This window comes from Cebus imitator, unplaced genomic scaffold, assembly GCF_001604975.1.
Source record: "Cebus imitator isolate Cc_AM_T3 unplaced genomic scaffold, Cebus_imitator-1.0 Scaffold342, whole genome shotgun sequence".
Taxonomy (NCBI): Eukaryota; Metazoa; Chordata; class Mammalia; order Primates; family Cebidae; genus Cebus; species Cebus imitator.
In genome coordinates, this window is record NW_016107657.1 from 521,168 (window position 1) to 546,876 (window position 25,709).

Below are 25,709 nucleotides of genomic sequence, written 5' to 3' on the forward strand. Positions count from 1 at the left end.
GGGGGGTGGGGAGTTGGGGAGAGATAGCAAGGGGAGAGATGCCAGATGTAGGTGATGGGGAGGAGGGCAGCAAATCACACTACCATGTGTATACCTATGCAACAATCTTGCATGTTCTTCACATGTACCCCAAAACCTAAAATGCAATAAAATAAATGAAAAAAAAAAAGAATAGTTACCAAGAGTTTTCTGCTCTGGGGGAAATATATGACCTACAGAGCTGCAATAAGTAGATTTTTAAAAATTACATATTTGATATGAAGAATTTTTCAAGCAAGTAGTTAGGCATCCAGACACTGAAGCATACACAATGCTCTTGTCAAAAGAACAAGGATGATGTGAGATAGAGATCCTTACTAAGAAATATTCTCAGTTAGAAGTATGCTCAAATCCATCCTAAGGATAGTGTCATATTTTGAAATTTGATGACTGAGAGACACTGCCATCACTGGATACGTCCTTGGATAATAAACTGTGATGTGAGTTGGATAAAGAATGTTGATGAATCACTGTTTCTAATGGTTTTTGCTTTACTCATAGGGGTCAAACCTTGGTCAAATATCATGGAAATCCTGGAGGAAAAAGATGGAGTTGACACGGAGCTACTGGTTTATGCAATGACTTTGGTGAACAAGGTTGGTTGACTGTGTTATGGATTGAATTGTGTCACCTATAAAGATATGTTAAAGCCCTGACCCCGGGTGTCTGTGCTTGTGGCCTTATTTGGAAATAGTGTCCTAGCAGATGTAATGTGGTCATTAGAGTGGGCTCTGATGCAGCATGATTGTGTCCTTATAAGAGGAAAAGGGACACAAGGGAAGACGACGTGAACATGCAAGGAAGGCAGCCACGTGAGGACAGGCAGAGGTCAGAATGATGCACCCACAAGCCAAGGAATGCCGGGGATGGCTGGCTGCCAATTGAGGATGAGGCAAAGAGAGACTTCCTGTAGAGCCTTTTGGGAAAGCATGGCCCTGCTGACACCTTAATATCAGACTTCTAGTCTTTCAAACTGTGAGAGAATAAGTTTCTATTATTTTAAGTTTTTATTAGTTTGTGGTACTTTGTTACAGTAGCCATAGGGAACTAACATATTGTGAAAATCTAAAATTTTCCCTCTCGATAAGAGATACACCATGTGGACCCCCTCATAGTGGCTGGAACCACAGCCGCAGCGTACACTAAAGAAGAAAATCCTTTATATGACATGTTGAGTGGGTGTGTATGCAGCTATGCATGCTTATGAAGCCCTGTGGGTGCCTGCCTGCTTTGGTCTTTTCTAGTAAACCAGAAAGGTGACAGAATTTCATGACTGCTTTTCCTATCAAATTGGCCCCTTAAAATAATTATTACTTTTATTATTATTGAGATGGAGTCTCAGTCTGTTGCCCAGGCTGGAGTGTAGTACCATGATCTCAGCTCATTGCAACCTCTACCTTGCAGGTTCAAGAGATCCTCCTGCCTCAGTCTCCCTAGTAGCTGGGATTACAGGTACATGCCACCATGCCCAGCTAATTTTTGTGTTTTTAGTAGAGATGGGGTTTTGCCATGATGGCCAGGCTGGTCTTGAACTCCTGACCTCAGCTGATCTGCCTGCCTCGGCCTCCCAAAGTGCTGGGATTACAGGCATGAGCTACTGTACTCAGCCAAAATTATGTTTTAAAATCATTTTTCCTTGAGAGAATATAAATTATGAAGTTTTTACTCTAAGAAAATAGTTCACAAGTCAGGAAGACACGAAGTGCGTGTGTTCCACTGCATATTGAAGTCCAACTGTTGGGCTGAGATAGGGGATCCTGGGGTGGGTCCCACTCATCTCATGTGATGGTGACCACACCTTGTGCTCTCATTCTTCCTGTCTCATCCCTCCCTGATCACCACCTTGTAGGGCAGTGTTGGTCCTTGGTGCCCATCCCTAGAGATGCTGCTCCTAAACAACAGAACCCATGCTGACCTGGACAGGCCCAGTCTCAGGTCTGGAGTTTCTCTATTGGATCTCCATGCCTCAGAGCACAGGCGCCTCACCAGCTGCCCCATAGACCTTTTTTGTGCTTTCCGTACACGCTCACACTGGGCATGAGCCTGCAGGACCATCTGCAGTGATGGTCAGGGTTTCAGAAAGATCCAGAGTCCCTTCCTGGAAAAAGCGACCAGAGAAACATTTTCCCTGATGAACTAGGGATAAATCTGTAGAAAGCAGTATAATTATGAAGAGCAATTTGCCCTATAGATAGTAAAATGTTATGCAAACTCTGAGGATTACAACAATGTGGCCTGGCCCTTTCCTCAGCAGACAGATGATTGGTGCAGAGGAGCTCTGAAACAGGCTTCAGTATACAGAACAACTGATTGGCGGGGACAGGTTAGCTACTGATTGGAGAGGTGTTGTTAAATGGAAGTAAACAAAAACATACTTTGACTGTATACCACAATAAGTCCCAGAGAGCTTAAAGCATTTAATGGAACATATCAAACTGTAGAAAAAAAAAAAAAGAAATGAAGGCTAATTAGTCTCTGGTTGGTAATGTTTATTTTAATAATAAAACTAGTGGAAAAGGTTTCAGAGGAAGAGATTTAAATATTGTACTGCATAAAATTTTAAAAGCTCTCATGTACAAAATGAAAGTCACAAATTATAACTAAATGCAAATGACAAACTGAGAGATGGTTTACAAAAAGAAAGGTAGAAAATGATACTACCCTAAATACATTGTGAACTCAGTAGAAAAATGAAAGACATTAAACCAACTAAGATCAAAAGAAATACATACAAAAACAATAAGACATTTTCTCCAGGTCACATTGGCAGTGATTGCTTTTTAATGAAGTATCATTTGTTGATGAACACACAGGAAACTCCTATAACACTGGTAGGAAATGGGCACAACTTTTCTGAAGTATAATCCTGAGAATTCTGCTTTTATTTTCAAATCTTTTTTTGAGCTTGTTTTACCATTTGATTTGAAGCAGTTTTCTGTTGGTATTTAAAGATTAAGGTCATCTATTTCCTGTCCTTTTTGGTCACTGACACTGTTTTGGTAAACACTGAATTCAGCAAAAATGGAATTTTCACCCTGATACAGTGTTACACATTGTAATTTTATTTTATTGATTAAATGAAATGATCTATTTTATTGATAAGGTCATGCCCAGATGTTCTTATGATCATAGCAGCATCTACACAGTGTGGATACTTTATTGCTAATCACTGGCAGAGACCTAGTGCCTGTCACCCTCTGCTTGGCATACTGTGGCATTTGATGTCCAGAAATTCCTCATTTACTCTTTGTCTTCTGGCAGTTTTTTCTCATCCTTTGTTAGTTCTGGCCAAGGAGACATCCAGAAAGATCCTTGAGGAAATTCATTTAAATGTAATCCTTTCCTTAACCCATTTATGCCTAGTGTTCCATTACTGGAACGGTAAGCTTGTAGGAGTTATTTATATCCTACTGCTCAGGGTCATCGCCAAGGTCTGATTTTTCACACACAAAAATTTGCAACCTCTGGCATAAATGGGTTAAACAAGTCAAGAGGCCACCAGCACTCATGCTGGGTTTGTTTTGTTTTGTTGCATTGTAGTAATGCATCTTGCCCAGTGAGTAATCTCCTCTGAGATACCAAACAAAATAACAAAATAAAATGTTAATATGGGTCTGGAAAACATTCAGACTGTAAAATCTGGGAAATTATATTGTAATTTGAGTGGTTTCTAACTACTGATTGCAACAAAATAAAAGCCCCTATAACAAGGAATTTAAAAAATGGACATTTCTATGATAAAACAATGACACTAAGTCCTATCCTGGTTACTGTTCTAAAACTGATTACCATATAAAATAGAATGAGGCAGATTGGGGGTGGGAGGTAGAATGAGTAACAAGAGGGGTTACTGTGGGGCTGGCTTCGGGTGTTCAGGGAAAGCAGGACCCCAGGGAGCCTTGGGGAGAGGAGCTGTTCAGCGGGACTAGGGATTGATGAACCTGGCTGCTACATGCTGAGTATCTGCTTCTACATTTACTTTTATTGTTTTAAAATTATTCTCTTAGTCCATTTTGTGTTGCTATAACTGAATACCACAGACTGGGTAATTTATAAAGAAATCTATTTCTCACAGTTCTGGAGGCTGGGAAATTCAATATCAAAGTATCAGTGTACAGGCATCTTGTGAGGACCTTTTTGCTGTCTCATCCACAGTAGAGGGCAAGGAGGTTGCAGGGTTGCAAGGGAAGAGAGGAGAAGGTGATAAAACTTATGCTCTGTTAGGAACCTATTCCTGCAGTAATTCCTGAGATAATGACATCCATCCAATTTACCTCCTTTCAACGCTGTTGCCTTGGGGATTATGTTTTTAACATACGAACTTTGGGAGACATATTAAAACCATAGCATTCTGCCCCTCGTCCCCAAAATTCATGTCCTCCTCATGAACAAGTTACATCCATTGCATTCCAATAGCCCCAAAGTCTTAATGAATTCCAGTATGAAGTCAAAATCCAAAATCCAGAGTCTAATCTGAATCAGGTTTGGGTAAGACTCAAGGCACCATTCATCCTGTGGCAAATTTCCCTCTAGCTGTGAGTCTGAAATCAAGCAAGTTACCTACTTCCAAAATACATCGTTGGAACTGGCATAGGTGTTCACATTCTAAAAGGCAGAAATAGGCAAGAAGAAAGGGGTAACTAGATCCAAGTCCAAAGCCCAAGAGAGAAAACAATATTAAATCTTAAGACACTAGGATAATCTCTTTTGACTCCATGTCCCACATCCTGGGCACACTGGGGTTGGAGTTGGGCCCACAAGGCCTCAGACAACCCCATCCCTATGGCTTTGCTGGGCTTAGCCCATGCTTCAGCCCTCTTGGGTGGGAGCTTATGCCTACAGCTTTCCCAGGCTGGAGTTGTACACTGGTAGCTCTACAGTTCTGGGGCCTTGGGGGCTGCCTCACTCCCATGGCTCCACTAGGCATTGCCCTAGCGGGGACTTTCCACAGTAGCTTCACCCCTATGACAAGTCTCTTCCTGGGACCCTAGGCTGTCCACAACGTCTTTTAGATCTAGGTTGAGGCCACCATGGCTCCACGGCTCTTGTATTTTGCACACCTGTAGAATTAGCACCAGGTATTTTATGGCTTGTACCTTCCAGAGAAGCAAGGCCTGCTCAAGTCACAGCTGGGGTGGCCAAAAAATCTGACACCAGAATTCTGGGAGCAGGACCCTAAATGGCCTTGAGCAGGGAATGCTGAGATACTGCTGGTACCATTTCAGAGACCTCAAGGCAAGGTCTCTAAAATGCCTTCGGAGTTTTTCTTCCATCTTCTTGGTGAATAACACTGACTCCCTTCTATCCATACTATAATCTTGTTAGCAAATGGTCACTTGGTCATACCCTTGGTTTGCTCTCCAAAAGATGCCTTTTCACTCTTTACATAGCCAGGCTGTGACTTTTTCCGATTTTTCTACTGTGCTTTCCTTTAATAAACTCCATCTTTATATCACTGCTATCCTCTTGCATCTTACTATATGCAGTTAAAAGTAATCAGACAACTCGTTCATTATTTTGCTTAGAATTTTTTTTTCACCAGGCATCCTAGTTCATTGCTCTTAAATTCTGTCTTTCATTAGAGCCCTAGGTCATTGACATAGTTCAGCCAAGTTCTCGCCACTTTAAAACAAGGATGGCTTTTATTCCAGTTTCTAATACCTTGATCCTCATTTCCATCTGAATCCTCTTCAGAATTGGCTTTACCATTTGTATTTCTACCAGCCACTTCAGCAGTCTCTAAGAAGGCTCTGACTTGTCCTACAGCTATTCTCTTCTTCTGAGCTCCCACCAGTGTCAACCAGATAATGCTCTGGGCAATCTATTCTTTCTCTAGCTTGCTTCTCCAAATTTTTCCAGCCTCTACCTATTACCCAATTCCAAAGCTGCTTTCATGTTTTCAGTTATTTGCTATAGCAACAGCCCCACTTCTCTGTACCAATTTTATGTCTTTGTTTTGTGTTGCTATAACAGAATACCACAGACTGGGTAATTTATAAAGGAAAGAAATGTATTACAGTTCTTGAGTATGGGAGTCCAATATCAAGGTTCTGGCATTTGGCCAGGCCCTTCTTTCTGTGCTATCTGGTAGTGGGATACGGGGGGTGGGGTGTGGGGGTTGGGGGGTGGGTTGTAGGGAAGGTAAGACGTTGAACTCATCCTTTTACCACGAAACTACTCCCACAATAATTAACCCACTCCTGAGATAACAGCACTCATCTATTAATTACCTAATCACTGCTTAAAGGTTCTCCCTTCCAACACTCCTGCATTGGGGATTAAGTTTCCAACACATGACTTTGGGGGGCACATCCAAACCATAACAATTATGATGAGGTAAATGCACCTTTTCTTCTAGAATATAGCTATAGTAACACATACATGGAGATTGATCACCTTCACAATTAGAATACAGATTAATAATAATGTGGTATATCCCCCATGTTATCCCTTTATAGTGACATTCTGACCTCCTGTGTATAATCCTGAGAAACCGCTGATTTATTCTCTTATCACTGTAATTTTGTCTTTTCAAGAATGTCAGATGGAATCATACAGTAAGTAACCCTCTGAGGCTGGCTGGCTTCCGTCAGTATTATGCCTTTTGAGATTCATCTTTGATTGCATATATTAATATATGCAATATATTAACTCCTCTCCACTGCTGTGTAGTATTCCTTGTAGAGATGCATATTTGCTTACCCCTTCACCTATTGAAGGGGATTTGTGTGTTTATAGCTTTTGACTTCCACAGGTAGCAGTGCTATGAACATTCATATATCGGCTTTGCCACAATGGTTTTATCCTACAAGAAGGACTTGATGGAATCAGTGAAAACCCAGAGAAGGGGAAGAATGTCTGGTAGGACAGAATTTCCCCCTCTTAGAGAGATCTGTAAAGATTTACTTGTCAAGGCCTCATCAAGACAAAGTCTGAGAAAAAAACAGGAGAGATACCAAGTGTCAGGCAGCTACGCTGGGCACCTTTAGTGTCTGAGGGTGAAGGCATCAGGAAACATTTGCCTCACCAACTTTTCTGGTGAAGCTACCATTTTTTTTGTCAGAGGTGGACAAATTATAGCAGAGGCCACAGGGTGGAATTGGGAGGGGAGGCCTAGGGACAGGTGACAGTGTGGTACAATTTGCTGAGCATACTAGAGAATCAGCCAAAAAAAAAAAAAAAAAAAAAAAGATAAATGTGTTTTTAGGATATATAGCACCCTCTTGCACAGGTGGAAAAAGAAGCTGCATTTGTGAGTGGCGGAAGGCCATCATCTCCCCTGCAGCCTGCGGGAAAGGTGACAGTGCGCAGGCTTGGCTCAAGCCTACATTTTCACAGCAGAAATGACAAATGACCTGCTGATACACTTAGTTCAGGGCCTATTACTGAGCAAGGGGAAAGAGTTTCTTGAGGCTTTTTAGTTCATTTGGTTTTTGTTTTTGAGACAGAGTCTTGCTCCATCGCCCAGGCTGGAGTGCAGTGATGTGGTCTTGGCTCACTGCAACCTCTGCCTCCTGGTCTTATTTCTTCCTAGGCAAGTTATCAGGTTTAGAATAATTTTAGAATGCATGTCTTGTTCTTAGAAATGCAAAGATAATGAAATAAGTAGGGACTAAGGGCTGAGACTGGAATGGCAGCTCTGAGCCCAGGGTTTTATCCCAGTGTCTTTAGTCACTTCCTGTTCCTTCTCTCCCTCTTGTATAAGATAAGGGGCTTGCAGTAAATCTCAGCCTCCTTCCAGCTCTGAGCTGGGCCTTGTCTCAGATACCCTCATTCTCTTAAGAGAGGTAGAATTCAAAGTCAGCCTTTTCTTTCTTGGGTTCCCTTTTGTCTCTTAATTGCTGCCTTGAAATTTCTCATGCTTTCCAAAATTTCATAGACCATGGGGAGGCCCTATTGAATTTAAATACAATTTAATAAAATTGTTACAACTCCAGTTGTTGGTGTATGAATCTTAACAGGAGTTTCTAATTACAAAGTACATTAGTTTTCTATTGCCATGTAACAAATTACCGCAAACTTAGCGGCTTCAAACAACATCCATGTATCATCTCACAGCTTCCATGGGGCGGGAGTCCGGGCATGGCCTTAGTGACTCCTCTGCCCAGGGTCTCACAAGGCTGCAGCCAAGGTGTCGCCCAGGGCTGGAGTCTCATGGAAGCTTAGGGTCCTCTTCCAAGCCTGTGTAGTTGCAGAATTCATTTCCTTGCGTCTGTGAAACTTGCGGTGGTAGCTGCTGCTTTGAGGCCAGTGGCATAACCTCTTTCCAGTCCAGAGCTCAGAGAAGAGCTAAGCCCTCTTTTAAAGAGCTACCTGATTGTCACCCAGGAGAGACACCCCTTCGATTAATTCAAAATTAACTGATTTTAGACCTTAATTACATTTCCAAAATCCCCTCACCTTTGCCACCTAATGTAACCCTGTCATGGGAGTGCCATCCTCCCATGGGCGTGCCCAGCCCACATTCAAGCCAAGGAGATTATATAGCACGTGTACACCAGAGGGGGGAGTATTGGGGTTAATTCTGCCTGCCACACTGAAGAGGCTTTTTCTCAAATAAATTTGTCATCTGTCTGTATTGATGAGTGGCCATGACGATATTATGACACTATGCCTGGATTAGGCATTGGAAAAATGCCTTGAGAGCCTTGAGGCAGTCCTCTGTGGTGTATCTGTAGCTGGTTCTTCTCTTCTTCCAGACCTTATCAGGACTGCCAGACCAAGACACCTTCTACGATGTCGTGGACTGCCTGGAGGAGCTGGGCATCGCTGCTGTGTCCCAGAGGCACTTGAGCAAGAAAGGGACCGACCTGGACTTGGTGGAGCAACTCAACATTTATGAGGTACCAGACCATGCCTTTTGTAAGATATCGTACAGCTGTGGCAATCAAAAGCTGAGAGGGTGCCTACTTTAGACCACACATGTCGCCTTATGAACACCACCAGCTTATGGGAAATGCAGGATCACAGGCATTACCCCAGACCTGCTGAATCAGAAACTCTGAGACCCAGCAGACCATGTTATGACAAGCCTTCCAGGTGACTCTGATGTATATTCAAACTCAAGAACCCTTGATATAGGGGAAATTGGGTAGCTATTTTTTTTTTAACAACATGCCTTCTGTCAGCAGCACTTTCACTCAAGGAGGTAAGGAGAGAAAGAGACAGAAATCACATTTCTTACATCTGATGGAGGTGGAACTTTAGGCAGGGCCAGATACGTGATTAGTAGGAACCAAAACAAAACGAAAATGAAGGATCATTTATGGAACACTCAAGCAAAAGTGCTGTTAAAGACACTAAAACAACTCTTCACTTCCTTCTGTGGTTTCTCGCACCTTGTTATGGTGATTTTTAAATTCAGTATGTAATGTCATAAGGAAATAAAAATTAAAATGTAAAATTATTACCATAAACTTTACCATTCATCTTTTATTATGCAGTGTCAGTTTAGAATGCAAATATAAGAGCATTGAACATGTAGGCAGAATCAGCAAAATTACCTAAATCGTATTTTGTAGCTCCCACATGCATGTGTACTTTGTTCTTACCAGAACAGCAGGAACGGTACAAAGCCGACTGCACTGTTTGTCCCTCACTTCTTGAGGTGTGTGCATCCTACCGACACTCTGCCTTCAGCTTACTTTTCTTAAAGAGTAAGAAAAGGCTGAAAGAGAAAGGATCCAGGAGCTGCCCTATCTTTTCCTTTATGTTGTCATTTCAGCATAAGTTGTTGTGGCTAACGTGGGAAGGCAACAAGGTAAGAAAGGATATGAGAAGCTCCCTGGGTTGTCTTGTCTACACTCAAATCCATCTTGAAGGGAAGCACCGTCCCCAGGGCTATCAGTGCCCCTGCCTTCCCATTCGTAGATGTAACATACTTACCCTGTCCTCACTTCCAGTCCCGCGGAACTCCTGCCTGTCACAAGTCTACCAGAATCTATGCACATGAGTAACAAGGAATGGCAGGCATGCATGTTGAACCCCTCTCCTCTGCTCATGCAACTGCACAGCTTGCTCACCCATGACACCGGTTCTGCTCTGGGCTACATATCGGGATTCGGGCCCTGTTGACTTGAGTTCAGACTGTCCCTTGTGGGTTAATTTTAGGTCAAATGCCCCCACAGTATTAAAAGCATGTAACTGTGAGAGTGTTTGGACACTAGATGGTAAGAGCACATTTGAGTAGCAAATGACACCCTTTCTTGCTGACCCTCATCATCCCAGTGTCCTGCTGTGGCCAGCTGGGGTCAGATCTGAAGATGTGTTTCCTCCTAGGTAGTATGACCTCAACCAGGAAAATGACTTTCTGTAGGCCCAAACTAACTCAAAGAATGCAATGACCCAGGCAATCCCTGAGGATGTTCCATGAGTGGCATTCTACGTGGCTGTCATTGCTAGAGCCTTTGGCCTGTATAACCTACCACCTCTGGTTTTGTTTGTTTGTTTTTGAGATGGAGTCTCTCTCTGTTGCCCAGGCTGGAGTGCAGTGGTGCGATCTCAGCTCACTGCAACCTCTGCCTTCTGGGTTCAAGCGACTTTCCTGCCTCCCAAGTAGCTGGAATTACAGGCATCCACCACCATGCCTAGCTAATTTTTATATTTTAATAGAGACAGGGTTTTACCATGTTGGTCAAACTGGTCTTGAACTACTGACCTCAAGTGATCCACTTGTCTCAGCCTTCCAAAGTGCTAGGATTACAGGCAGGAGCCACTGTGCCCAATCTTGTATTTTTTTTTTTTTTGATGGTGTTATTTTTGTTTTTAGCCTTCCACCTATCATTCACATTCCACAAAGTTCACCATTTTAAAGTGTACAATTTAATGATTTTTAGCATATTCACAAGATTGTACAATCATCACCACTGTCATATTTCAGATTTCTTTTGTCACTCCAAAAAGAAATCCCCATACCCATTAGCAGACACTGCATTCTTCCCTGTTTCCCATGGCCCAAAACCAGTAATCTGCTTTCTCTCTGTGTGGATTTACCTGTTTTGGATGTTTCCTACAAATGGAGCCATACAAAACGTGGCCTTTGTGGCTAGCTTTCACTTAGCATGTTTCCGAGGTTCACCCACATTTGCAGAATCGCTGCTTTGTTCCTAGTTATGCTCAGTGTTCTGTTATATGGATAATACCATATTTTGTTTATCCATTTATCAGTTAGTGAACACTTGGGTTATTTCTACCTTTTCGCTATTATGAATAATGCTGTTCTAAACATTGGTGTTGAATTGAAGTTTATGTATATACATACGTTGTCAGTTCTCTTGGGTTTATACCTAGAAGTGAAATTGCTGGTCATAAGGTAACTATCTTTAACTGATTGAGAAATTTCTAGATTGATTTCCAAAGTGGCTACCCCATTTTATATTCCTACCAGTTACTCCACACCTTAGTCAACACTTATTATTGTCCTTGTTTTTATTATAGCCATCGTGGTTTTGATTTGCATGTCCCTGATGATTAATGATGTTTAGCCTCTTTCTAAGTGCATATTGACTGTTTGTATAGTTTCTGTGGAGAAATATTTGTTCCAATCCATTGCTCATTTTTTAATTGATTTTTTTGTTGAGTTTTAGGAAATATTTCTATATTCTGGATACCAGACCCTTGTCAGATATATAATCTGAAAATATTTTCTTCCATTCGGTGGGTTGTACTGTTCCACTTCTGACCTAACTTATCAGTCTTATTAATAGTAATACATTTTAAAAATATTTCCTTCTTACACTCATAATATATACTCATTGATGAAAATTTGGAAAATAAAAAAAGTATTTTTGTTATACAAAAAAGCTAAGAGGAAAAAAAAAAGCACCCATGATTTCATTACTAACCATTTTTAACATTTTGGTCTATTTTTCTAGTCTTTTTTGTAACATGGGTGTGTGTTCATGATGAGGGACATAATGGTCTACACACAATATTGCTTATTGAATCTTATTAGCAAACATGTTGGAAACATTTTTTCTTGTCATTAAATGTTTAAGAATTTAAAATTTTAGGAGTTTAATAGTCTGTGTATATACCATAATACATGTAACTAGTCCCTATTTTTTCAGATTTAGATTATTTCCAAAGTTTTCACAATTACAAATGCTGTTATGAGGAAGATATTCATTCATAATTTTTCTGCACAGCTGGAGCTCTAGGAAAGAGATTTTCCTGCTAAATGGTTTCTTTATGATCGTCACTGGATAGAAATGGAAAGACTGATGTGTAACTATTTCCTGTAAGTTACTGTCATAATAGGTGACAAGTTGAGGACTAGAACAGAATGATCTTTATATGATCTTGGGAGAAGGAAACTGGGTCCAGCATATTTGCTGGTAGCACTCGAAGCTGCCCGCAGCTGCCAGCGGGCCAGCTCTTTGTGCCCTGCTCTGGCATCTTCTCTTCCAGCCCTGCCTCACTCCCTCAGCGTTTCATTGTTACTGACCTGTGGCCCTGGGAGGCCAGTAGGTTGTGAAGGCGTATATTCTTATGGCTCCTAAGAGATAGGATGGAGAACAAAGTAAGAATACTAAAGGTGGAAGAGAGTTGGCTTAAATGAAGGTAGAAGTTAGACTTTTGCCGGCACAGGTATTTCCTTCCCTTAACCCCCTCACCACCATGGTCAGAACTCCTTCTCTCTCTTAGATTCTGTTCAGTCAGGGGCTCAGATGACCACAGATTTGGATTCCGTATTCCATTTGTATATTCAGAAGTCAGCTTGATGTAGGTGAATTGCCCATCAGTGAACCAAGTGGGAGAGAGTATTGAAGAATAGCATTAATACCTACTCCGGGAATCTAAACACTACCCTCTGCTTCAGGGCACATTTTCTCTCCAGCCTACCTGCCTCTTAAGCCACCTCCTCATCTCCTTCTTTTCCTTCATACCAAACTTTTAAGAAATTATTCTATATTTACCATCTTTCTTTTGCCAACTTACGTGTGCTTAATGTTTGAGCATCAAGTGTATATCATTTACAAATGAGCATATTTATGTCATTTAAAGAGCAATAAATACCATGTACTAGTTTTAAGAACTAAAACACTACAACTCAGAAGTGTCCTGGGCAGTCCATTTATTGTCATCCCACTACCCCTATCTCCAGGATTCTCTCACCTTCTTTAAGAAGAATTTAACCTGAAAACCACTTAATCTGTGAGCTCACATAAAGGATCAGATTACTAAATCACAATTGGCCAATCAGAGATCTTTCCCAGTTATCTGGCTGTACTAATAAATTTCAAGAATACAGGCTATTGAGGTGCAGATGGATGAGAGAGAGGTCTGGGACATCCCTTGTGACTCCCCGGGTCCTTTCATGATTCAGACATGTGTTTTCTGACCTGGAACAATAGACAAAGTCTCTAAGTGAGGTTCACAAGGTCATCTCACCCAGCATGTAGCATTCAGTTAGGAAACATCTCCACTTCATGCCCCAGAGAGGCATGGCTCACAAATCCATAATTCTGGGTTTATTTACTATAAGTAATCCATAGCCAGGGACATCCTGCTAAGGGTATTCCGGAAATAAGAACACTCAGCAAATATCTTTAGTTTATCTGTTAGGTAGTCTAGTTAATTAGCATATTTATGGTAGGTGAAGCAAGTCCTCAGCCGCTTGTGTCCTTCCCCCAGAAACATCTTTCTTGTAAGACGAGTGGAAGGATCATCAGTCAGACGCTTTGGCTCCTTCTTTCCAGTCTGCCCCTAAACAAGATACTGTTTAATTTTGTCTGTTTTCAAACATGTTATAAATGGAATCATATCTTTTGACTCCTTCTAGAATATGCCCGTTTGTTCAACAGCTTTGAGACCTGTTCCATGTTGATATATGGATAACAGTTTGTCCATTGTCACTGCTGGTGAATATGTATCACGATTTATCTGTCTGCTCTGCTTGTAACAGATATTAGCTGGTTTACAACTTTGTTGCCTTCGCAAACAATACTACTGCGAGAGTTCTCGTACTTCTGTGTGTATGTGTGTGTGTGTGTGTGTGCACGCACGCGCATGCTATAGTTAAGATGTTTAGGGATCAGTTTTATTCATGCTTCATAAAAATATTTAGAAGGTTTTCTTCTTTCTCTAAGCCCTGGAAATGTTTAAGTGACATTTCATATTCTGGTCTTTGATCGCTTATTAGAATTCTCTGGGGAAATTTCATGGGCCTGTCATGTTAAATATATATGTGTGCGTGGTGAGGACCATGAGGGGAGATTGTTGGTAACTATATTTTTTCTATGGAAACTGGTCTGTTTAAACTTCCTATTGTTACAGGATCTGTTTTGCTAAATTACATTTCCTAGGAAATTATCCATTTCATCCTTTAAAATTCCTTAGCAAAAAAATTTTTGTTAGACTGTTATAAATGTTTTAAATTTCTTCATTTTTAGTAGCTATCCTCCTTTTGTTATTTCTTACTCTCTGTGTGTTTGTGACTTCTTTTCTTCTCCAGATTAACTAATGGTTTGCCTATTTTGTTCATTTTTGTCAAATAATAATTCTGATTTTTATATGAATGGCACTGCTTTTCAGTTTTGTAATTCAATGCTTTGCTGATATCTTTAGAAATTCCTTTTACTGGCCAGGCGTGGTGGCTCACACCTGTAATCTCAGCACTTTGGGAGGCTGAGGCAGGCAGATCACGAGGTGAGGAGTTTGAGACCAGCCTGACCAACATGGTGAAACCCCGTCTCAACTAAAAATACAAAAATTAGCCAGGTACAGTGGCACGCACCTATAATCCCAGCTACTCAGGTGGCTGAGGCAGGAGAATCACTTGAACCTGGGAGGCAGAGGTTGCAGTGAGCTGAGTTTGTGCCACTGCACTCCAACCTGGGAGACAGAGCGAGACTCCATCTCAAAAAACAAAACAAAACAAAAAAAAACCAACTCCTCTTTTACCTTCTTTCAGTTTGCTTGTTATTTTTCTGGATTTTTGAGTTGAGTATTTCATTGATTTTTTTTTTGTCATCTTTTAACCATCATTGCATTCTTGTAATACACTCCATTTGGTAATGATGTGTTCTTTTTAAAAAGGTGCTGTTGGAATTCTGATTGGTATTGATTTATTGAGAATGTTTGCATCAGTATTTATAAGTAAGATTGGTGTGTAGCAGCCCCTCCCCACCCATCCCAGCCACCTCCCCTTCGTCTTCCTTTGTTGTATGCTGAGTTTATCAGTTTAAGCATCACTATTATACTAGCATCATAAAAGAATTTCTGATCACTCCTGTACATTGCTTCTTGTTCCTGTGTGTCCAGATGTCTCTGGGGTACCTCTCTGCTCCTGCCTGGATCCTCTGTTTCTGTTCCCTCCCTTTCAGTGTTGAGGTGTCCTTATCAGACCTCCTCTTTGTCTGTGTTGTCTGCCTATGATTCTCCCCAGTGAGGTCAGAAGCCTTGGGACTGATCACTATCTTGACTCCATGCTTTATTCTGAGGCCCATGGCTGCTTGCATCTCTACCTTCCTTTTTCTCTGCCTGCTTGCCATCTTATATTTCATTCATTCACTTGGAGACCACTATATGTGACATATTCTGCTAGGGCTGTAAATACAGAGATAAAAGATCTGTACCTGCCCCTAAAGAACCTCTGTTCTGTAGTCTAAGGCAAGTAGGTGGCTGATTCCCCTAGCAGCTCTATGTGATGGTGCAGAGGACTTAGAACATGCCAAGGAAGCTCTGAGTGTATCTGATATGACCACCTAAATGCCACACATGAAATGCAACCAGCCGCAAATGAACCCTTTATTTTCCTACCACAACAAAAACAAACATTCTGCACAGACTCTTCTTGTCTCCACCTCTGTAAACAGTGGAGTTTCCCAAGTTATAAGCCTATGGTGATACTGAACTCCTTTCTCTTTCCTGTGTCCCCATATTTCTGAGTGTGATTGCTGAAAACTGTGCTTTTTCTCCATTCCTGTGATCATTTCCTTGACTCTGGCCCTCACGGTTTCTTGCCTGAACTATTGCGTATCTTCTTATTCGTTTACTTGTCTATTACTTTGTTCATTCAACAAAACTTCATTGAGCACCTGTTGTGTGCCAGGCAGTATTCTAGCCCTGGTAACACAGCACATCAGAAAAAAATCACTGCCCTGAAGAGGCACATACTCTAATGAGGTGCAGACAGTAACCAAGAATTTGTGTAAGCAGAGGATCTGAGATTGCAAACATGTCTATGAAAAAAGAGACAGTATGAGGTGGGAACCAGAAAGTGAAGCAGCAGCAAGGAGGGAAGGCCTGTCTGAGATGATGGCCTGATAAAAGACAGTGAATGAGAGACCATTGGAGGAAGTCAGGCATGACGGGTGTCGGGGGCTGAAAGGTGGCTGGGTGACTTCAGAGTTAGGGCCCAGAGAACAGCATGTGCAGAACCTGGGGACATTGATATCTCAAGGGAGCCTTCTCCACATTCCAAACTCCTACCAGCTGAAAGCAAGGTGATCCTTCTAAAAGTGAAATCTTATTATGCTGTTCCTCCGTTTAAGAAAACGAATGAATGAATGAATGACTTTTTCATGACCAGCAAGATGAAACCAAAATTCCTTCAGTTGCTACAAGGGCCATCCATGCTTTGAGGCCTTTGTGCCTCTATGGCCTCGTCTCCATCATTCCAAAGATGTGTCTGAAATTTCAGTGACACTCAACTTCTCCTGTTTTTGAACACAAAAAGCAGGGTATTTGGAGAAATTTATCCATTCCATCTCCTTGCCTTGAATGTTCTTCTTCCTCTTCTTAAGTTATTAAACTCCTGCCCGTCCTGCTGAAGTCACCTCTGATGTCATCTCTTCCCCTAAGCCTCCTTGGCAAGATGAAAGGGTCTCCTGCTGCTTGTCCCCCTACTGTCGTTCATAGCTGATAAGAGGGTGCTGCCTGTGTCCACACCTCTGATTTAACACTCCTTAGGACATGCAACCTGTTTCCCTTTGAGCTCCTCTGAGCCATACATCTCATGCCTCTGTCTGGCCCCACGGCCTGGCAGCACAGCTGCCCATGGTAGAAGTTCAGTAGGTGCTTGAATGAAAGTCTCCTTCAAATATCACACATTTCATGATAGTGTCTGGTAGGGACTGAGATGAAGGAAGGAAGGATGCTATTCAGTTGGAAAGCAGTCACCTTAAGGGGCAGATGCCCTGAATAATAACTCAAATCCATCAGATAGCTGGAAGAGTTGGGATTTTTATTTCTTTCTGAAAGTTAATGCATTTAAAAAATATATTCACTGCCACAAGACAACCAACTTCAGTACATGCAAGGGCAGCAATAAAGCTTACAGGCAGAACCAATATTTATTTTCACAAAAGACTGAATGATCTCAAGCAATTGCAGAGAGCTTGATTAGGCTTCTAGAATTCTTCCTAATAGAGAAGGACATGTGATGGCCATTATATCTTGGACTTGCTGAAAACAGGCCCAATTTCATGTAATTTAACTTTATTTCAGAAAGGCGATTTGATCCATGTTTAATTAACTTCATTTGATTTTTTATGAATTTAAATTCATATGAGTTTTCACATAGTCTGGCATTTGGTATTGGCTGTGGGCTGAGCCATGTACATAAATGGACAAAATAAAAAAATCTTTTGTCAGATTATGTGTTCTAACTTTGGGTTCTGAAAATGTGGTCCCTGTAAGAGGTCAGGCATCTCAAGGCTAAAGACTTTAGAGGATGAAACTTTTAGGAGTAACTAATAGGTCTAATCTCTGAAGATTCTTCCTTGTCATAGGTGATAGAAAGTATGTATCAGTTATCTCTTGCTGCATAGCAAAATTCCCCAGATCTTAGTGGTGTAAAACAGCAATCACTGCTCATGATTCTGTGGGTTAGGAATTTGAGCCTTATTCAGCTGGGAAGTTTTCACTCAGCTGCAGTTATCTAGTGGTTTGAGTGAGCTGGATGATCTACGGCAGCCTTAGTTTATCTGCTTGGTCTGGTGTTTGGTAGTGGCTATTTGCTGAGCCATGTATCTTCAACAGGCTGGCCCACATGTCTTCCCGCTATAGCAGAATTTCAAAAAGGCAAGTCCCAGTGCGTAAACACTTCGATCTCTCTCTCTCTCTTTTTTTTTTTTTTGCAGGAGAATCCATTTTCCTTTTATTCATTATGCACTGGAGCTAAAACGCAGGGCATGAAGGATTTTATAGAAAATTTTAAGTACTTATCTATAGGTTTCCATGGAAATTTAAAAATTTAACAATGATAGAGATAATAGATAACAAACCCATCAGAAGTACATTATCACTCCGTTTCAGCAATTCTCATTTTGCCGTTTAAGATCAACTATCAATTTCAAATATTCTAGGAATTTTTTACATCAAATATAAGATACAATATCATTAATTTTGGAAGAATTTAAGTAACTATATCTAACAAGCAAAGATAACGAAAATATCATTATCACATCTAATACAAATTTTAATATTTAAAATAGATCAATTTGTGTAGTCACCAAAGAGTAGACTCTACAACCACCAAAGGCTTTGCATGAAATGTTTGAACATGTTTCATCTAATATTTCATCCTCAGACACAAAATATCAATACATGAAAATATTCAATTATGTATAAAGGGCCAAAGACTGTGTGGTTGGAGGAGGAAATCACAAATCGACAGTGGGTTGTTCCAAACCACTTTATTGTGAAAGTAAATTCAAGAGGCCGGGCACGGCGGCTCTCACCTAATCCCAGCACTTTGGGCAGATCACGAGGTCAAGAGATCAAGACTATTCTGTCCACCATGATGAAACCCCGCATCTACTAAGAATATAAAAATTAGCTGGGCTGGTGGTGCATGCCTGTAGTCCTAGCTACTCAGGAGGCTGAGGCAGGAGAATCACTTGATCCCAGGAGGCAGAGGTTGCAGTGAGCCGAGATCCCGCCATTGCACTCCAGCCTGGCGACAGAGCAAGACTCTGTGTCAAAAATAAAAATAATAGTAAACAAGAAAGTAAATGCAATAAAGAAAATAGGGATTCCTATTGTTTCTGATTAAAGGAAAGGTAACTCCCAGAAAGCCATTCCCTCACTTTGCCATATCCAAGGACAAGGCACAGGTCTGCCCATATCCAAGGAAAGATTAGGATTCAGCGTATAACAAAAGACAAGAGAGATCATGGGGCATCTTAGGATTCTGCCCCCAACATCCACCCTTGCACAAAAACTTGATCTAATGTCTCACATTGATGGGGATCTGGTGTTCTTGTAAGGAAAAAAACAGTGTCAAAGTGTTTCCCTTGAAGACTCTGAGGAAGTTGATTCTCAACACTTTCTATTTTGGGAGCCAGAAATGCTTCCTTGATTGAGAAGGGGGGCAGTCCTGTGTACCATAGGATTCCATTGTTGGCTGCTTGTCAGTGAGTTCCACCAGTTGTTACAACCAGAAAATGTCTGCAGACACAGGTACACTTCCTCAGAAGTGTACACTTCTGAGGTACACTTCCTCACAGGTACACTTCACAGAAGCTGCTCCTGTGAGAACTGCTGCTCCTCTCCATATGTGAACAGGCTGACAGATGCAGGCAGCACCAGCAATCTCTTGAACAAGTGAGGTGCACTGGAAAATGTGAGTCCCAGCGTATCCCTGTGTTAGAGTTATTGAGAGGCTTTTGTTTTGTTGACAAGTACTAAGACAATATAATGCACAAGGGCAAGATTAGCTGGGAAAATGATCTTATGATAAAGTTTTGAACCCAGATGTTCCTCCTTGTTTTCCCAGAACTGGGTAAATTCAGTTTTTACTTCCATAGCTCCCTAAAAATCTCAAGGCTGGTCTTTTACTTGTCTAGGAGATTGTCACAATACTCTTGAAATCTTCAGGAGTCCTATTTTATTTTTTTTAGTTTTGGCATGACCATTATGGGCCTGGGGGAAGATGAGCTGATTTCATCTCTTCCTTTATAACCATGATGTGGGAGCCTCAGTTCACATGATCAGATTCTCCTCAAAGACTAGATGAACATACCTGAGGCAACTTGGTGCTTGAAGTAATGACAGCCTCGTCTCCATGCCCTCTCTCTTCCCACACTTGTTGAGTTTTGGGCCATGATGCATTCAGTGCCTCAGTGGACACAGAACCAAACCCAGGTACTTTCACAAATCTGGAGCCAATTCTAAAGTTTTTTGAATTCTAGCTCAGCTCAGTCCACTGTCACCTGCTTGGGACTGTGGGTGAGTGTGGACTCTGAACTGGGATGTGCTGTGTCCATGTGACAGTCTTCCTCCTCAAGAGTTGTTCAAGAAGGTGGTGGGCTAGGAATGCTGTCTGCATCCAGTGGAACAAGAAGGGCAGGGAGCACCTGGCACCCACTGTTCATGCCACTATCACCCAGCTTCACAATGTGGCTACTTGAAGAAGTTTCCTCTCAATGAAAATTCTAATCAACAAAAAACAAAAAAAAAAAAAAACCCCAAAACATAAAAAAAGAAAATCCTAATTTTGCTGGTCTTTTTCAGCAGGAGAAGTGATATTTTGTAGTCTTTATATTTGACAAGTCCAGGATCTTATAATGCTAATTTCTCTCTTTAAGATAAGATGGCATTAGTGCGCGGAGTACCAATGAAATCCATGCTGATGGCCCTTGTCATAGTGGCGACATCTTGATGCAAGTGTTTGTATTCACACTGCTGTGACATAGCCTTCAATTTCTGTGCTTTATCTTTATGAAGAAGACTAAATAGAAAATACAGGTCATGGTCGTTTGCCAAGGCACTCAGGTCAAAGTAATATTTTGCATAAACTCTGGCAGACACATGAATATTAAACTCAAGTAGCTCCAAAAAACACATCTCCATCTTACTCATTTTCTCAACTGCAACATCCTTGGGATTCTGGCTATCATCCACACTACACAGACCACGATTTCTCCAAACCTTGGAGACCAGAAGCATGGCTCCAAGGACATTTTTTTTTCCAATTAGTAGGACAAAGATCAATGTTAGCATTAGTTAAAAGATGTTCAATGTACACCAAAGCTATGATTGCACATGGAGATGTTAGTTTTGTGACTTGAAAAAGAGTACAGAAATATCTGAAATCCCAGTTGCGTTTGGGATCATGCTCAAAGGATTGCCCTGGAATCTTTTCTTGTGAAAGTGGATGTATTGGCTCATCAAAAATAACCAGAGATCTGTTTGCATATCTGTGCTTTATGTTGTAATATATTGCCAAAGTCACACTTTCTAATGTGTGGCTAAGATCAGGCTTGCTGACTGTACTATTATCTAGCAACATGGTGGAACACAAGCTGTATTTTATATAAAGATGCCATGGACATATAGAATATAGATGAGAGCTTCTCCTCTTTTCTTGACATTCATTTGATATTTTCTCAGGAAGAGTGTGCTTGTGCTTGGATGATGAGAAGCAAAATCTTTGGGCATCTCCTGGTCGCTGATGTGCTGCTGGTTATGGCCTTCACTGGCTCCCAAATCCCACAGGGCAGGCTCCACAACAGTGGGACCTGGAGCTTCTACCACCTCCACCTCGTTGACGTTGTAGTTGCAGATTGGGTCTGCCCACTGCACCCTGCGCTGGCTCCACTTGGGGCTGGCATTGGGGAGCTTCATGTTCCCTCTGCCCGGCCTCTGCTCCTCTCTGTCTTGGCCTGCACCTTTGCTTGACACTGCCTCATAGATGTCAGAGCTGCTGGACAGCTCCCCACACCCCCAGCTCTGGCCCCAGTTGGGGCTGGCATTGGTGATGAACATGTTCCATCTGCTGTGCCTCCGCTCCTCTCTGCCTTGGCCTGCACCTTTGCTTGCCATCGCCTCATAGATGTCAGAGCTGCAGGACAGATCCACAGACCACCTACGCAGACCTCATCTGGGGCTGACTTTGGTGCACAAGCAACAGCTCAGAGTGTTCCCCATGGGGCACCTTGGCTCCTCTCCAGCAACTTGGGCCTTCCCTTGCCTCCAAGTCTCCAGAGCTTAGCACTTCGCCTCTTTCCAACACAGGCATGCTGTTAGGGAAGCCCCTGGCTATGGGGCTGCACCCCACTAACAGCTCACTCCCCGCCCCAGGTGCCTCCCCTGAGATGACTTGTCTGAAGGGTCCCTTGTCTGAAGGGAATCTGCTTGGTTTATTTAAAATGGGTCTAGATACAACAAGCCTGAGAGCTGTGATTGTGGAGAAGACAGCACAGAGGGAGTTCCTCCTTCCACTTCTTTCTACCAACTGAAGGAGGTTGCCCTGCCAACCACCAGAGCTCCATCCTTGTGCCCAGGAACCAATCAGGCACTGAGTCTCCCCCACTCGCCCCCACCCCCACTGTGATGTGGAAGCCCAGGCACATCAGCCCCCACCTTTCATTCATTGCTGGCTGCAGAGAGCATTCAGGTTTCTCTACTGTGATGATGTTCATAGAGGCCATCACCTTACAATGAATTCTACTCAAATTACTGTAACCAAATGTGCTTCATGCCTTATCTGGTATCCAAAGAACTCCCTTTCCCCTGTGACCTCTGAATTTTTTAGAAACAAGAAGGAAGAGAGAGTAAATTTCTGCAGGTGCTTTCAGAGAAAGCATTGCCATGAACTAAGTGTACTCTGTGATGTCAACTTACATTTTCAATACATAGATAGATTCAATACATATTCAGTTTACATTTAAAAAAATTACACACATATTCAGTCAAACAAACGAGTAGTAGAGGAAATTTCCTAAAATTTATATGCTAAGTACATCAATTTTTTCTTTTCTTTTTATTGTACTTTAGATTCTGGGGTATATGTGCAGATAATGCAGAATTGTTGCATAGGTACATACGTGGCAATGTGGTTTGCTGCCTCCATCCCCCTGTCACCTATATCTGGCATTTCTCCCCACGTTATCCTTCCTCAACCTTCCTACCCCCCACTGTCCCTCCCCTAGTTCACCCAAATGGACCCCAGTGTGTGATGCTACCCTCCCTGTATCCATGTGTTCTCATTGTTCAACACTCACCTATGAGTGAGAACATGTGGTGGTTGATTTTCTGTTCTTGTATCAGTTTGCTGAAAATGATGTTTTCCAGATTCATCCATGTCCCTGCAAAGGACATAAACTCATTGTTTTTTATGGCTGCATAGTATTCCATGGTGTATATGTGCCACATTTTCCTTGTCCAGTCTATTGTCCATGGGTATTTGGGTTGGTTCCAGATCTTTGCTATTGCTAAAATGCAGCAATGAACATATGTGTGCATGTATCTTTATGATAGAATGATTTATAATTCTTTGGATATATACCCAGTAATGGGATTGCTGGGTCAAATGGAATTTCTATTTCTAGGTCCTTGAGGAATTGCAACACTGTCTTCCACAATAGTTGAACAATTTACACTCTGACCAACAGTGTAAAAGTGTTCCTATTTCTCCATATCATCTCCAGCATCTGTTGTCTCCAGATTTTTTAGTGATCGCCATTCTAACTGGTGTGAGATGGTATCTCAATGTGGTTTCGATTTGCATTTCTCTAATGACCAGTGATGATGAGCATTTTTTCATGTTTGTTGGCCTTATATATTTTTTTGTTTTTTTCTTGTAAATCTGTTTAGCTCTTTATAGATTCTGTATATTAGTCCTTTGTCAGATGGGTAGATTGCAAAAATTTTTTCCCATTCTGTTGGATGGCGGTTACTCTAATGATTGTTTCTCTTGCTGTACAGAAGCTCTGGAGTTTAATTAGATCCCATTTGTCTATTTTGGCTTTTATCGCCAATGCTTTTGGTGTTTTAGTCATGAAATCCTTGCCTATGCCTATGTCCTGAATGGTTTTGCCTAGGTTTTCTTCCAGGGTTTTTATGGTGTTAGGTCTTATGTTTAAGTCTTTAATGCATCTGGAGTTAATTTTAGTGTAAGGTGTCAGGAAGGGGGTCCAGTTTCTGCTTTCTGCACATGGCTAGCCAGTTATCCCAACACCATTTATTAAACAGAGAATCCTTTCCCCATTGCTTGCTTTTGTCAGGTTTGTCAAAGATCAGATGGTTGTAGATGTGTGGCATTGCCTCTGAGGCCTCTGTTCTGTTCCACTGGTCTATATTTCTGTTTTGGTACCAGTACGAAGCTGTTTTGATTACTGTAACCTTGTAGTATAGTTTGAAGTCAGGTAGCATGATGCCTCTGGCTTTGTTCTTTTTGCTTAGAATTGTCTTGGCTATGTGGTCTCTCTTTTGGTTCCATATGAAATTTAAGATGTTTTTTTCCAGTTCTGTGAAGAGGGTCATAGATAGCTTGATGGGGATAGCATTGAATCTGTAAATTACTTTGAGCAATATGGCCATTTTCACGATACCGATTCTTCCTAACCGTGAGCATGGAATGCTTTTCCATCTGTTTGTGTCCTCTCTGATTTCCTTGAGCAGTGGTTCGTAGTTCTCCTTGAAGAGGTCCTTTACATCCTTTGTTAGCTGTATTTCTAGGTGTTTTATTCTGAGAGGCAGTTGTGAATAGGAGTTCGCTCTTGATTTGTTCTCTTTTAGTCTGTTATTTGTGAGAGGAATGCTTGTGATTTCTGCACATTGATTTCGTATCCTGAGACTCTGCTGAAGTTGCTTATCAGTTTCAGGAGATTTTGGGCTGAGATGATGGGGTCTTCTAAATATACAATCATGTCGTCTGCAAATAGAGACAATTTGACTTCCTCCTTTCCTAATTGAATACCCTTTATTTCTTTTTCTTGCCTGATTACTCTGGCTAGAACTTCCAATACTGTCTTGAATAGGGGTGGTGAGAGAGGGCATCCTTGTCTAGTGCAAGATTTCAATGCGAATGCTTCCAGTTTTTGCTCATTCAGTATGATATTGGCTATGGGTTTGTCATAAATAGCTTTTATTATTCTGAGATACATTACATCTATACCTAGTTTATTAAGAGTTTTTAGCAGAAAGGGCTGTTGAATTTTGTGGAAGGCCTTCTCTGCATCAATTGAGATGATCATGTGGTTTTGGGTTTTGGTTCTGTTTATGTGGTAGATTACATTTATAGACTTGGATATGTTGAACCAGCCTTGCATTCTTGGGATGTAGCCTACTTGATTGTGATGGATAAGCTGTTTGATGTGCTATTGCAATAGGTTTGCTAGTATTTTATTGAAGATTTTTGCATCTATGTTCATCATGGATATTGGCATGAAGCTTTCTTTTTTTATTGAGTCTCTGCCAGATTTTGGTATCAGGATGATGTTGGTCTCATAAAATGATTTGGGAAGGATTCCCTCTTTTTGTATTGTTTGGAATAGTTTCAAAAGGAATGGTACCAGCTCTTCTTTGTATGTCTGGCACAATTCGGCTGTGAACCCATCTGGACCTGGGCTTTTTTTGGTTGGTAGGCTATCAATTGCTGCCTCAACTTCAGCCCTTGTTACTGGTCTATTCAGGTTTTTGACTTCTTCCTGATTTAGGCTTGGGAGGGTAAAAGTGTACAGGAATTTATACATTTCTTCCAGGTTTACTGGCTTGTGTGCACAGAGTTGTTTGTAGTAATCTCTGATGGTAGTTTGTATTTCTGTGGAATCGGTGGTGTTAGCCCCTTTATCATTTTTTATTGCATCTATTTGATTCTTCTCTCTTTTCTTTTTAATTAATCTGGCTAGTGGTCTATTTTGTTGATCTTTTCAAAAAACCAGCTCCTGGGTTTATTGATTTTTTTGAAGGTATTTTTTTTTTTGTATGTCTGTCTCCTT

The 25,709-nt window shown here is 41.4% G+C and overlaps 1 protein-coding gene across 12 annotated transcripts in view; it reads left to right on the top strand.

The window, feature by feature from the left end:
* Positions 1-25,709, top strand: part of FHOD3 (formin homology 2 domain containing 3) — a 487,025-nt gene that overhangs the window by 299,996 nt on the left and 161,320 nt on the right. For 8 of the 12 annotated variants that reach the window (XM_037730378.1, XM_037730382.1, XM_037730380.1 and 5 more), the window contains exons 8-10: positions 541-635; positions 6,576-6,596; positions 8,739-8,882. In XM_037730378.1, coding sequence (XP_037586306.1) covers positions 541-635; positions 6,576-6,596; positions 8,739-8,882 — 260 coding nt within the window. The remainder of the gene's footprint in view (positions 1-540; positions 636-6,575; positions 6,597-8,738; positions 8,883-25,709) is intronic. The other 4 variants (XM_037730379.1, XM_017505768.2, XM_017505775.2 and 1 more) reach the window with 1 other exon arrangement.